Source organism: Lampetra fluviatilis, chromosome 25 (assembly GCF_964198595.1).
Source record: "Lampetra fluviatilis chromosome 25, kcLamFluv1.1, whole genome shotgun sequence".
NCBI lineage: Eukaryota > Metazoa > Chordata > Hyperoartia > Petromyzontiformes > Petromyzontidae > Lampetra > Lampetra fluviatilis.
In genome coordinates this window covers 6,663,229-6,676,949 of record NC_136299.1, presented here as the reverse complement: position 1 = coordinate 6,676,949, position 13,721 = coordinate 6,663,229, and the positions used below count along the sequence as shown (strand labels likewise).

Below are 13,721 nucleotides of genomic sequence, written 5' to 3'. Positions count from 1 at the left end.
AGACACCGATGTTGGCGATCTTGCCCCCCTCTCTGGCCTGGCTATCTCTTTGTAGAGGACACCTGGGAACAATTGAAGTGTGGCCTGCTGTGAAGTGTGGCCTGCTGTGAAGTGTGGCCTGCTGTGAAGTGTGGCCTGCTGTGAAGTGTGGTCTGGTGTGAAGTTTAGCGTGGCGTGAAGTGTAGCGTGGTCTGGTGTGAAATGTGGCCTGCTGTGAAGTGTGGCCTGCTGTGAAGTGTGGCCTTCTGTGAAGTGTGGTCTGGTGTCAAGTGTGGTCTGCTGTGTGGTGTGGTCGAACACATCACGGGGGATTGGGGTGCTCCACCACTCACCTCATTTCCCCCCCGTGGGCCACACCCCCAGGCGGAGAACCTGCTCCTGGATGCCGACATGAACATCAAGATCGCCGACTTTGGCTTCAGCAACGAGTTCACGGTGGGCGGCAAGTTGGACACTTTCTGCGGGAGCCCCCCCTACGCCGCGCCCGAACTCTTCCAGGGCAAGAAGTACGACGGGCCCGAGGTGGACGTGTGGAGCCTCGGGGTCATCCTCTACACGCTCGTCAGCGGGTCGCTGCCCTTCGACGGACAGAACCTCAAGGTGGGCGGTGGAGGAGAGGAGTCGGCGTTGTAACGTTGTCCAGCTCGGGTTGAAAGTGTTAATCCATTGGATGAGTCCCATCAGTGGGAAAATAAAAGACGAGCCGCACTGGTGCGATTGTGGCCATGCATCCACACTGTGGTCTGCAGAGTAAACCAATGTAGTCTGTGCTCATTCAACGGAGATGGAGCAAAACTCGACGAACTCTCTCCTGAAGCCCTCTTGTCGTGGCCTGCAGACCTCAACACTGGCGTCTGACCATATTGCGGTTGCCATCACGCGTAAGAACAGAAACAGTCCGTCTGTCCATCCGTCTTATCAGTCTGTAACACTTGGGTCGTGTTAACTGTTCAAAAAATGATCTTGTATTGACGTTTTCTGATGAAGTGGTGTTGCTATTAGGGACTTGCCCAAGAGTGAATCGGGTACACCGGTGCGTCGAGGATGATTCTGGCAGCGGTACGAACCAGTGTTGAGGGGAGCGACATTGTCACAACAGTAGTCATGGGGGGGCATGGCCGTACTCGCCGCAAGGGCTTCTGGGATCCGTGAAGCAGGGATCGGGAGGCTGAACGTGAGAGTAGAGAAGGGAACGAGACAGATGAGTGGTGGGATGAAAGTGGATTCGGGACCTGGAAGGAAGTGGCCTAGGAAGGGAGAAGGAGATGTTTACGAGATCAGAATAAGAGCCCATTACGATGAGGAACCTCTTTACAGAGGAAACACAGGTTTTTAGAATTACATTAAAATAAGAGGCGCGTCTTTGCGTGTGCGTACTGCTTGCCACCCGCAGACTCGTGTGCCGTGCTGGCCCTAACAGGTGCTCGCTAGCTAACAGCACTTTCCCCAACAGTCTGTCAAATGCTACACGGCTGGATTTGTTTCCTCTCTGTGTGTGCACCGCCTCATTAGGAGCTGCGGGAGCGGGTGCTGCGAGGGAAATACCGCATCCCCTTCTACATGTCCACGGACTGCGAGAACCTGCTCAAGAAGTTCCTCGTGCTGAACCCTCTCAAGCGCGGCACGCTGCAGGTCAGTACGGGGTCGCAGCGCCACCTCCCCCCGGGGTTCACGGCGCCACCTCCCCTGGGGTCGTGGCAGCACTGCACCTGGGGTCGTGGCGCCACCGTCACCATCTGGATCGTAATCGGCCTGTCTTATCAGAGACGTGTCGTTGCCTATAAACATCTGGCAGTTCACCAGCATTGGTTGCAGTAAGCCCGACTGCTGATTGAGACACTGAATGTCGAAACTCGTCCCGAGTGTTGCTTGTGTGCAACCATTCTTGCCAAAATTATAGACTCTCGGAAGGCCGTGTGGGTAATGGGATGTAAAAAATAAAGAAATGTACGTGGAGAGACAGGTATAGGAAGGAGCTATAGTCTGCTTATCTATTATATAATCCTAGTAGATCACTGATAAACCACCAACTATCATAATACCCATGACCTGCACCCTCCCTGCATCTGAGATGGCTGTTTGCTACCCCCGTGTCGCCATCAAAATCTCACCGAGCCCTCCACATTCTGACCATCGTGAGCCCAACAATGAATGCCGCGCTGCTGGCCGTTCCGCTCGCAGCCTGCGAGAACTTCTCGCGTGCACGGCAAACGAGTGCCAAATGTTGGAGAGGTGCGCGGGGAGCTAATGGCTCGGGTGCGCTCGTGGCACCCGTCGCGATGGCTCTGGCGAGAGCCGTGCGACGGTGGCGCGGGGCAGCCACCCGCACGGACTCTCTGGCGGTCACCGTAGCTCCACGCATTTGGCGTAAACAGGAACCGTGTGGTTTGCCCCGCGTTGGGGGGGCGGGCGGGAGGTGGCCATGGTGGTTGGGGGGGCAGCCGCCGTGGCCAGATGCGTGTCGCCAAACGCGTGCGCATGCACACACGTGTTGATGCTGGCGCCCAGGGCTTAATTTATTTTTTCGCCGGGCGCGTTCTGGGTTTCTGGTAGACTGGAGTAGGTGGCACGTGACTATTAGCCACAGCGAGAAGAGATATACTGAGTGTGGTGTGCCGGGCGAAATCTTATTTCGGGTCACTGACCCGGACATACCCAGCTGAAACGAAGCCCTCGCTGGTGCCGATTGTGCCGCCCGTGGGGGGATGAGGGGGGGGGGGCTGAACTCTCCTGGTCCCCGTGAGAATGGAACACGTGTTCTTGGTTAGCGCATCGAGCGCGGTTCCCATTAAGTGTGAGTCGATGGGCGCGCTAGCGGAGTGTAAAAAACACACAGAGCATCGACGCGCCGATTAGTAATGTCGTTATGGATGAGTCCAATCGCTTGTTGATTCGGAGAGCCAGCGGTAACCCAATGCCGCTCACTCCCTTGACCCTACGTGGATTGGTGGCTAATCGGGCCTTGATTTCTCGCTGATTGGAGTAGGTGGCATGTGACTAGTCGCGAGGAGTATACAGGACGTGCTGTGCCAGGTGCCAAAATGTGTTCTGGTCACCACCGACCAGCACAGACGCGGCTGAACTTGAGTCCCGGGTTTAATCTGGAATACGATGCCCAGGATATAATCTGGGACACAATGCCCAGGGTGTAATCTGGAATTCGCTGCCCAGGGTGTATTCTGGAATACCATGCCCAGGCTGTAAAGTAATCTATAATTGTAGAGGATGACGTCGGTTTTCGGTTAAGCTTTGTTGGGTTTGCACTGTGGGTTGTGTACGCCCCCTGTTGGCTGGCCTCTCACACACCGTCGCTCTGAGGTTCTGTGTTGTTGCCGTTACCTGCGACTCGGATGAATTGTCACAATGCTTCCTGGTCGCAAATACCCCTTTTTTGTTTCTATATTCATAGAAAGTAAAAGCACATATTCATATGTAAAATGTCATGTTCATGTTATGCTAATTAACGGGCCATTAACATCTTAATATTTCGAGGACCGCAGAGTTTAGGCAATTGTTGGTTGCGCCGGCTGAGCTGAGTTGCTGCCTTCCTGCTCGTCCGTTCTCTCTCTCTCCGAGAGTGATGAGCAAATACCGCGCAGTGCGTTACAAGTCTGGTATTATTAGCGTTATTTCAGCTCGGAGAATTAAAAGTAAGAATTTAATGTTATATGACAAGCCTTTCTGTGTCGCCAAGGTGTTTATCTATTCGTGTATGTGGGTAGCATAGCGTTTAGTACGAACCTGGCGGCACAAGTTCAAGTCCCCGCCATGGCTAACATGAGTGGCGATCATCCGAACCGGTCCGTGGCCTCCTCTGGGTCGTCTCAGCCTCTGCAGTGTGGCCACGCCACCACCCCTCTCGTGCGTCGGGCTGGCCAACAGGCACTTGCTCCAACAGCCTGTGTGGGCTACAAGGGATATCTTTGTCTCTTTGCGTATGCAGCAAATAATGCGCGAGCGCTGGATGAACGTGGGCTATGAGGCGGATGAGCTGAAGCCGTACGTGCAGCCCGAGCCCGACATCACCGACCTCAAGAGGATCGGTACGAACCCACGGCGGAAATTTCACATTCGTATGGCGGGGACCAGTATGAATTTTGAGTACAGGACTGAGCCGCGACAGCATTTGAAGCGATGATGATGATGATGGGACCCTGAGGTTTAACTCTTGCCTCCACCCCGCTGCCCCACAATGAGATTCACCAGTCACGTGTTGCTGCCCTTGTGGTTCACTTAGAACCTCGAGTGACTCCGAGTTCTAGATCACGGCCAACATCGACGACGAATATCTGAACCAGTGCTGGGCTTCCCCTAGGTCGACTCAACCTCAAACGAGTACCTTGTGGGGCGTATAGTAAACATCAGCACTGGGGAGACGAAGGCAGCAGGGCGCAGTGCTGGCCACACCCAGCCGTGCCGTCTTTAATAGAAGATTCTCGCTCGCAGCACTTGCCCCAAAAAAGTTCTGAGGCTATACGGAGGGATCTTTGTCTTTGCGCGTCCCCCCACAGAGGTGATGGTTGGCATGGGCTACACTCGGGAGGAGATCAACGACTCGCTGACCAACACCAAGTACAACGAGATCACGGCCACCTATCTGCTGCTGGGGTGCAAGCCCTCTGAGGTGAGTGAGTTCGCGAGCGGTCAGCCGCCCCCTGCTCAACGCGATGGGCGAGCTCACTCTTGTCTACTATGACCTTGATCGTGTGTTGTTTGTTGCTGGATGCTCAGCATTTTATGTTGGGCCTCTGCTCACCAACTGTGTAAAAAAACAAAACTCAAACATAACGTATTCTCAAGTTTAAGGAGTTAATGGTCTCTGCCCCAATGAGTGCACACACACGATCACGTTAAATCTGGGTACGCACTCAATTTGGCCAAATTCCACCTGGTGGATTAAAAATTAATCGGCTTTACCCCACGCGAAATTCAATCTCAGCGCCAGTGCGAGAGACACAGTGTGCCCCTGTGGCATACAAGATGAACAGGCCACCAGAAACTGAGCTTTTGGGACTAGTCCTGGGACGATATAGCCCGGCTTGTTTTAATCTTAAACTTTTGCTATGGTCATTGCGAAAAATGCCACTTGCAGGAAGTCCTGCAACAAATCTGTTTCCACGGGCCATTCCCGCACACACGAGACATATCGCTGATGGCACTCCATCATCATCACGATCATCATCAAGATCATCATCGTCGGCGACGATTAATTCACTGCTGGACGAATGCTTCCCCAACAAGCTGTAGCCATCCCTTGCTGTCCTGCGACGTAACAATCTGCCATATAGTCCGCCGCCGATAGCGCAGTCGGAATAAAATTGTCAGAAAGCAAAAGAGAAAGAGCAATTCGCAGCACGCAGGCAGACATGCTTACGGGTGGCGCGCGTGTCTGTGCGCTGCAGCTGGAGGGCGGCGACTCGCGCTCGGCAAGCAGCCTGTCGCTAGCTCGGCCAGCGCGCCCCAGCAGCGATCTTAACAACAGCTCCGTGCCGTCGCCCTCGCACGGCAAGGTCCAACGCAGCGTGTCGGCCAACCAGAAGCAGCGGCGCTACAGCGACCACGGTACGCTGCCCGCTACCCCCTACCCCCACCCTTCCCAACTCTCAGAACCCCCCAAAAAACAATGCCCTCTTTCCGTTATAATATAAAAATATTGTGTGCTGGAAAAATCTAAAGGTTGCCAGTTGAAACTCCTGGTATGCCAGTTGCAACAATTGTTTTAGAAATCCCGCTCCACGCCCTCGACCGAGCGCACCCAGCGGTATAAACGGTGCCGTTTGTTGCTGGGCGCTTGACATTTTGGATCGTGGGACCTTTGCTCAGCAGTAGCTGTGTATAGAATTATATAACTTGGGTCAAACTTGGATCGTTGATTTTTCAGGCCGCTTGTGGTGGCCGTAGAGCGTCATTATGCTCCCCTTTTTCGAAGACGCCTCGCCAACGTGGAAAAGTAGGCCAGGTGGGCTTTCTCTAGTGCTCACCATGGCGGCATGAGCGAGCAATCGCAGGGCTCCACCTTCACCGCTTTGTGTTGCAGTTGGGCCGCTGATGGTGCCGTCGGCCGTGTACGGCAAGCGGGGGGGCGGCATGTCACCGGTGGCCGGCGGGGAGGGTGGCGGCATGGGAGGCCACGAGATGGCCGTGCACGGGATCCGCAAGGCCGGATCTGGGGGCGGTGGTGCCGGGGTCACGGTGCTGCCGGGTGGTGGCAGCATGGGGCCGGTGGGCATACCGGGGAGGCCCGACCTGGTGCCCGCCAGCCCCGCCGCCAACGTGCACAAGTTGGACGTGATGGGCCGCAAGAAGGCCGGCCCTCCTGGGGTGAGCGTGATGTCCGGCGTCGAAATGTTAGTTCGTGAAAAGTCAGTTCGGTGTGCCAGTATAGCGCCGCCCCGTCGCCACCGTACACGTTGACGCGTCCGTGCAGCAGCCATTGCGTCTTTCTGTAACACGCGTTGCCGGTTGGTGCATCCACGATTTAAATCCTCGCCGCACATTCTCCGGTAGACTGGAGAGTAGGTGGCACGCCGCGACTGGCAGTGGCTGCAGGCCGTGGCTAGAGGGGGCTTGCTGGACGCGGTGTGGCGTGTGCGGGAGTCGACCCGACTGTGAAGCGTCGCGCGTCCATGTTACCACGCGCAGGGCATGCTGCTGCCGGGCGGCATCAGCCGGAGGAACACGTACGTGTACGGGGAGAAGGCTGGAGGGGACCGGCAGGCGGCCGTACAGAACGGCAAGGACAGCAGGTGCCGCCCCCTCGCCGCACCCACACTCTCCATCCCGGCTTCGACTCCTGTCTCGGGCATCTCCCTGCTTCAGTTTATGTTCTGCCCCTGTTCTGAGCGAGTTTCGACAGGGTTCACCGCTTTACTCCCATAGCCTAACCCACACACACAGTGGAACTGGTATTGGGCCAGCCCAATGGCAAGTAATTATCTGTAAATTACTAAATTGGGTTCACACACACTGCAGTAACGTCACCCTCTATTGTGAAAACTTGAAGCTCCGACAGGCTTTCCTGCATGAACGAGTGTAGTTATAACAGAATAATACATCCACACATTGACAACCATCGCACAAAGACAGTTCCCCATGTAGGCTGCATAGGCTCTTGGGGAAAGTGCCATTATCAAGCACCTTATGAAAGTTGGTACTGTGCGTGAGGGTGTGAGATGCCCAGTGCTAATGTTTTATACACCGAGGTACCCATTTATGTCCGAGTTGACCGAGTGGAGGTCCAACTATTTTCCACTGTTAGACATTGTTAGGGGGGTTCATAGTAGTGCACTGTCCGCTGCTCCTCTACCTTTCGTATTATATGCCAAACTCAACATAATGGGTCTGTTGTGCAGTCACGGGAGACCAGGCTGAGACCATCGTCAACTCGCCTGCTGAGACTCGTATTGGAACCCAAGATGATAGCAGGGCCAGCTCTGTGCCCTGAGACCTGAGCCACACTGCTTCGATCCTTCCTAACCGTCCTTTGTTTCTGGTGCTGCCGGTTCTGCTGCGTCGCACGCAGCCTGACAGAGGTGTCTGGGGGCACCGGCGTGGGCGGGGCCCTGTCGGCGGGCTCTGTACGGCCCCGACACCAGAAGTCCATGTCGGCGTCGGGACATCCGGGCAAGGGGGGCCTGCCCCCCATCGAGGACAGCGAGGGACCCGGGCGGCCTGTGTGAGTCACCGCCTGCCATGACACTCGGCGCTTGCTTCATCAGCAGCGTCCACACCGCGACGGTTTTGCGTGTGCGGTCGTCGGTGACCGAGCTGAGACCATCCACTTGCAGCACTGGAGGAGAATCCCGTGCGAAGGCAGGCTGGCATGCACGGTTTCCCACCCTGTTGTGCAGTTTGTCAGGCTGCGTAAGATCCGTGCGCGCCCCAACAGCCCACTTAAGGCCGCACGGCGAATCTCTGTCCCCGACCTTATGCGCAGGACCCCACCCGGCGGGCCGCAGCGAGCCGCAGCCCCCGCCTCGTCCCCCTCGGCACACACCATCGGGGGCAGCACCCCGGAGCGCACGCGCTTTCCCCGCGGCAGCACCAGCCGCAGCACGTTCCACGGCGTGCAGCTGCGCGAACGCCGGCACGCCGCCCACAACGGGCCCCCTGCCTCGCCCAGCCTCTCGCACGACGCGCGCAGGTCAACCGCCGCGGCCGGCGGGGGCCCCGGCGGCCTGGGAGGACCCGGCGGTGGGCCCACCACCCCGAACCTCTTCTCCAAACTCACCTCCAAGTTCAGCCGCAGGTCGGTTGGTGCAGGCGCTGTTCGATGAATGCTCGCGTGTTGCTGATGTGGTCTGGACTGCGGGGTAGTTCTGGCGTGCGTACGACTGGCTCCATGCCATATGAATGTGGCATTTGTGGTACTGGTTCTGGATCACCAGGGGCGATGAGCAAGGGTTGTGTCCTGTGCGTGTGTGAAGACGCTGACGTTTGTTATTAGAATGCAAATAAATGTAATTGTTGATTAGGGATTTTTTTTTTGATTCATAAGCACGCTGGTCAATGCGGGTTGGTGAAGGCAGGATCGGTTTTGATATTACGTGCCGCCAATGTTACCCTTGAGCTGGAATCAAACTCAGGTTGCAGAGTTGATAGCGGATTATTCTAACCTGTGTACCATCCCTCCACTGCCATTGTTCTTACTGCTGCTATTGAAACTGAAGTTTACACCCGTGGCTCGTATTGCCAAGACCAGAAGTATTAATATCTAGTCCGTATCCAGCTGTCTGAGAGGCCAAGGTAGGTCTTGCAAGCTACCCAGGCCAGGCATGGAATTTGCCAGTTACAATTGGTCACTCTAAACTAAGCAAAACCCAACACGGCCCATTGGCCAGATGGGCCTGGATTCAATGTTGCCTCCCGATACTGTATCCATTCGTTGTCCATCTGTGAAAACTGAGCTGGTTGTCGTTTAAAACCTGTAATTAATTTTGATTTTTTTTTCTTCATTTGCCTGTTTTTGTTTTATTTCCCATTCTGTAGAAATGTGTCGTTAATTTTTTCCAAAAGGTAGGAGTGCCTCGCACATCTCTCTGCTGTCCAGTGGGGTGGGACCATCGTTTAAACCGAAAGTGGTGGGGGGGGTACAGGGGGGGGGGAGGCACGGTGACATGGCTCCGTGTGAATACTCCACCGTGTGATTTGCACGTGCACTTTGGCTCGCCACCTAACCTTCCCGCGCACGTACGCTCACTTACGCGCACGCTCACTAACGGCTTGTCACTTCGCCCACGCGCGGCCACTGTTCTTCGTTTGTAAGTCGCGAGGGTTTGCATGGGCGCCGTCGGGTCGAGCGGCGGCTGGTTTGTGCGCCAAGTTTAATCACGTGGTGTTCTCCCTTACGCACACGCACACACGCATGCTCTCCCTTGTTAAAAACAAACTCACGTGCACTAACTCGCCTCACATCTATAAAATCATACCCACAATTGACACCCATAAAGCTTTTTCAAATCGTGAATGCTCACTTTTAAACTCGCCCAAACACAAACTCATGCATACATTCACCCTTACACTCACCCACACAAGCACACCCACACCGGTCCACATACCCAACTCACCCACACTCCTTCCCTCTGCCGTGCCGCGGAACCGGCGTGCGCAGCACCCGACACTCGACGGCGATCGGAGGTGGAGGCACGCTGTCGATGTCCGCCACTTCCGGGGGGATCGTGGGGGCCGGGGGGCCATCCGAGGCTCGCGACGACGGCAAGGAGGTGAAGCCGCGTTCGCTGCGCTTCACGTGGAGCATGAAGACCACGAGCTCCATGGAGCCCGACGAGATGATGCGTGAGATCCGCAAGGTGTTGGACGCCAACGGCTGCGACTACGAACAGCGCGAGCCCTTCCTGCTCTACTGCGTGCACGGCGACGGGCACGGCGACGACCTGGTGCAGTGGGAGATGGAGGTGTGCAAGCTCCCGCGCCTCTCGCTCAACGGCGTGCGCTTCAAGAGGATCTCGGGCACCTCCATTGCCTTCAAGAATGCCGCCTCGCGCATTGCCAACCAGCTCAAGCTGTGATGGTCCGGCCGGCCGCCTCGTTAGCACCGCTCCCAGCTCGCTCGCCCGCCCGCTCGCCCGTCCGCTCGTCCGTCCGCTCACCAGCCAGCCCTGGCGTGAGCCCGCCGTCTCGCCCTCCCGCAGTCTCGCCGGCCGCCTTAATCGTCGTCGGCTTGGGAAGAGCCACCCTGCGGCTCCGTCGTCGCGGGGGTCCTGGGGGGCGGTGCCGTCTCGCGTCGACTCAAAGCACATTGGGGATTCCCCGCACCGCCTCCCAGAAGCGGCCATCCCTTGCGCATCCAAACTCCCTCTGCCAGTGGCGGCCTCGCCTCCTCCTCCGGCTTCTCTCGCGACGGTGGGGCCGTCCCAGCCCCCTTCGGTACCAGCCCCTCCGCCTGGTGGCCACCAAGCTTCAGAATGCCCCAGCTCTGCCAACTTCCAGTACAGGGAGCGCTGCGCCGTCGTCCTTCAACAGCCGCCCACTCAACCACCGTGCTCGTCTGCCTGCCTGCCTGCCTGCCTGCCGCCACTCGGTGCTGCTGCTGCTGCTGCTCCTGCTGCTATTCTGCTGGCGCTGTTAGAGTCTCTGGTGGCGCGCGGTCGCCGTAAACTCGAGACTCGACGCCGAAGTTGGAACACTTGGCGCCGCGTTTGATTTCGCGATCGTTCTAGTTTTATTTCTTGGCGGCGAATTGGGAAGTTTTATTTGTTACGCGTTTTAAGTTTTTGTGAAGAAACACGAGAATCAAGCAAGCAGCTGTGTAGCACACACGGGGCCCCAGAGTCCCCCCCTCTTTGCACATTCGTCCTCGGGCTCTCAAGTATTTGTGGTGGTGGCCGATGAACGAAGCCGTTGGGAGTTTTCAAATGAAGGAAAATGGATACAAGCAAAAAAAATCTGGAAAATTAATAAGTATATATATACGCGCACACGGGATGCAATAAACGCGTGGGGACGCGTGTACGGAGAGTTCCGATGCCACACGGCGTCATCGCCGCAGCATTCGTGTGGATAAACCTGTGTGTGCGTTACTTTAGCCCAGCTGTCTGCACGCAGCCTCCATCACTGGGCACACCCCCCCCACGTCACCACCCCCAGCCCTTCTAAACCCTATCTTAGCCGACTTCTATACATCTCTGGGCACCACCTCCTTCCTCTTCATTCCCTCCAGCCCAGCCACTCTCCACACCTCGTGGCTGTGGCTGCTGCGCTCCACTCCGTTCACGTCTCCTGCACTCCGCTTCCTGAAGTCCCTCACGGCACTTCCTGTCACCCTGGGCCGTCAGCCTGCAAAGTCGTCCTCGCCTCCTCCCGGGCGCAGTGCCCTCACTTTCTGCGGCTGAGGCTTCAGAAAGCATCAGACGTGGCCCGCAGCAATCCGGAGTTGAAGTTCTGGGACATGCGCAGTCTGCGGGGGAGTACTTGCGTGGTCTGAATTTGGTGTTTTGCAGCAGCCCAGCCTCACATTTGACCCTGCCACTCAAAAAACGCGAGCTTAAGGACCGCCACTTTCGTGCCAGGCTGGGGGCAGTGCCCACCATCCGTCCTCTTTAGTGTGCCCATCACTGCCATCCTTTAGCCACGGCCATCTTTATTATTTGTCGAGAAACTGACATGTCTGCCCGTCGCCTCTTGTGAATGTACGATAGGTCAAGGCATCTCCACTGGCCCCCTCCCCGTCCCCTGCTCCGTCGTGCCACCCTTCCCCTGAACAAGAGAGCACTACGCCGCACCCACCACCCCAAACAACTATTACCGGATCGGCACGTGCCATGCCCGTCTGCTTTGTTTACGTTTGCTCTCGCTGCGTTACCGTGGAATGTGCCTCCGTTCGCGCGGTCCGTCGGAGCTGTGACGCGCAAAGAGAGAATATAGCGGCGATTTTTGGCGATCGGGGCTTAATTTCTCGGTGCGTTCCGGGTCGCCGGTTGACTGGAGTGAGTGGCATGCGACTTAAATAGCCACAGCCAAAGCAAGAGTGGTATACTGGATGTGGTGTCCTGGGTGCAGAAATGTTTACTGGGTCAGACCCCGACTGAAATTTAGCCCTGGCTGCATTAATCGGAGCCAAATCCTCCACCCCCGGCGCAGAGCCCAACCCGTGACCCTGGCCACCCCCTCTCGTCCTGTGGCCCCAGCGCGTTAATCTGTAGCAACTGTCCATGCGTAGCCCTGAAGTCTCTAGGTTTCTAGTCCCAGCCTATTAATGGAAATCCTTTGCCCTGTACGACTCTGCCCGTGGATGTAAATGTTTAAAAATTGGAGGGCGGAAGGGTACAGATTGTTAAATGGGCATCTATGTTAGTGTGCTGATGACTGTCACCATCAACACAACCGCCATCACCACTAATCGTGACCATAACCACCTTCATCACCACTGCGGCCAGCATCATTACCATCGTCATCCACCATAAAAAATATCACCACCAACCACTGCAATCATCACTCCCACCACCCTGACCATTATCACCATCATCCACCACCACATGTGTCACCAACATTCCCACAACCACCACCACCTTCAGCCATGTGCACATCCCCAGCCACCCACCACTTTGCCATGTCACGGTGCAACAACTCAGCGGTGGACACCACTCACTCCGTGCCCCCCCCCCATCCCCCACCCCATCCCCCACAACCGGTGGAGCCCCCCCCCCTCTCCCAAGGCGTCCAACGCCTCTTGTTTTTGTACGAATGTTTGTTTGTGAAGTGGAGTGGTGGCGCTGAATAAAGTGAGAACAGGACTCGCGTGTGGCCGCGAGGATGTACTTGTTGCACGGTGCTAGCGGTGTCAAGATCGGCCCCTGTGGAGGTGGCTCATGAAGAATGCTGCTTGGGGAGTTGGAGGCAGCCGCCCTCCAGCAACAATGGAGGGCGGAGGAACGGCGGTCACAACGAGCAGAGGCACGGGGCGGCTAAAATGCAGAAAGTTGGTAGATCTTGCCAGGCATCTCAGTCAACCTATGACACCTGGGTCTGTTTCTCGACCTGCCAGCAAGCCTTCGACACTTCGCGTGGCCTCAGGGCACCCAGCATGGCACTTGCTAACCTTGCTAACCCGCCTATACTGGACATCTCGGATAATAAGCTTCATAGCTCAGATTCCTCCAGTCTAAATACAAATTCCGATTTCTGGAACAGGCGCCCTGGTGATGTCGCCACCACCACCACTTCGTGGTCAATAGTGGGGAGGGCAGGCGGAACATCTACCAGGTATCGCAGTCAAGTAACGTACAACAACTTGGGTCTGTCCTGTGACCCGATGCCAGCGACCTTTCGACACTGCGTGACCACAAAGTGCACCTAGCCTGGCACAGGAGCGGTGGGGGATCTTGAGCAGAGGTTGCAACCGGGTACCCGATACAAGTACCCTACCCGATACCCGGCTACGGGTAGGCCGTGAGTCACTGGTGAGTAACTGTTTGTCACTCATTTCCCAACGTCTTGTATCTTCTCACAATTCAAGTTCCTAGCATCAACCCACCCACGCCTGCAACATGGCTTCATCCCAGAGGTCGCAATCAGGTACCCGATACCCTACCCTACCTGTACCCAGCCGGGTAAGGGTACGGGTACGGCCGGGTACGGGTACCCGTTTGCGACCCTGGTGCGGCCGGGTACGGGTAAGAAATCAAAACCCGTTTGCGACCTCTGATCTTGAGTTTTTGGTATTTGTGTATCAGTCGGACAAAGGCAGTAACCACGCTTTACCA

At 56.4% G+C, this 13,721-nt stretch overlaps 1 protein-coding gene across 2 annotated transcripts in view; it reads left to right on the top strand.

The window, feature by feature from the left end:
• Window positions 1–12,745, top strand: part of LOC144941722 (serine/threonine-protein kinase MARK1-like) — a 28,680-nt gene extending 15,935 nt beyond the window's left edge. Inside the window, exons 8-17 of one of the 2 annotated variants that reach the window (XM_078868114.1) lie at window positions 364–600; window positions 1,513–1,632; window positions 3,944–4,043; window positions 4,512–4,624; window positions 5,403–5,562; window positions 6,038–6,321; window positions 6,643–6,746; window positions 7,523–7,675; window positions 7,937–8,248; window positions 9,611–12,745. In XM_078868114.1, the coding sequence (XP_078724240.1) occupies window positions 364–600; window positions 1,513–1,632; window positions 3,944–4,043; window positions 4,512–4,624; window positions 5,403–5,562; window positions 6,038–6,321; window positions 6,643–6,746; window positions 7,523–7,675; window positions 7,937–8,248; window positions 9,611–10,028 (2,001 nt within the window). In that variant the 3' untranslated portion in view covers window positions 10,029–12,745. Of the gene's footprint in view, window positions 1–363; window positions 601–1,512; window positions 1,633–3,943; window positions 4,044–4,511; window positions 4,625–5,402; window positions 5,563–6,037; window positions 6,322–6,642; window positions 6,747–7,522; window positions 7,676–7,936; window positions 8,249–8,988; window positions 9,042–9,610 lie in introns of those variants that run through there. The other variant, XM_078868115.1, reaches the window with a different exon arrangement.
• The last annotated feature ends 976 nt before the right edge of the window (window positions 12,746–13,721 follow it).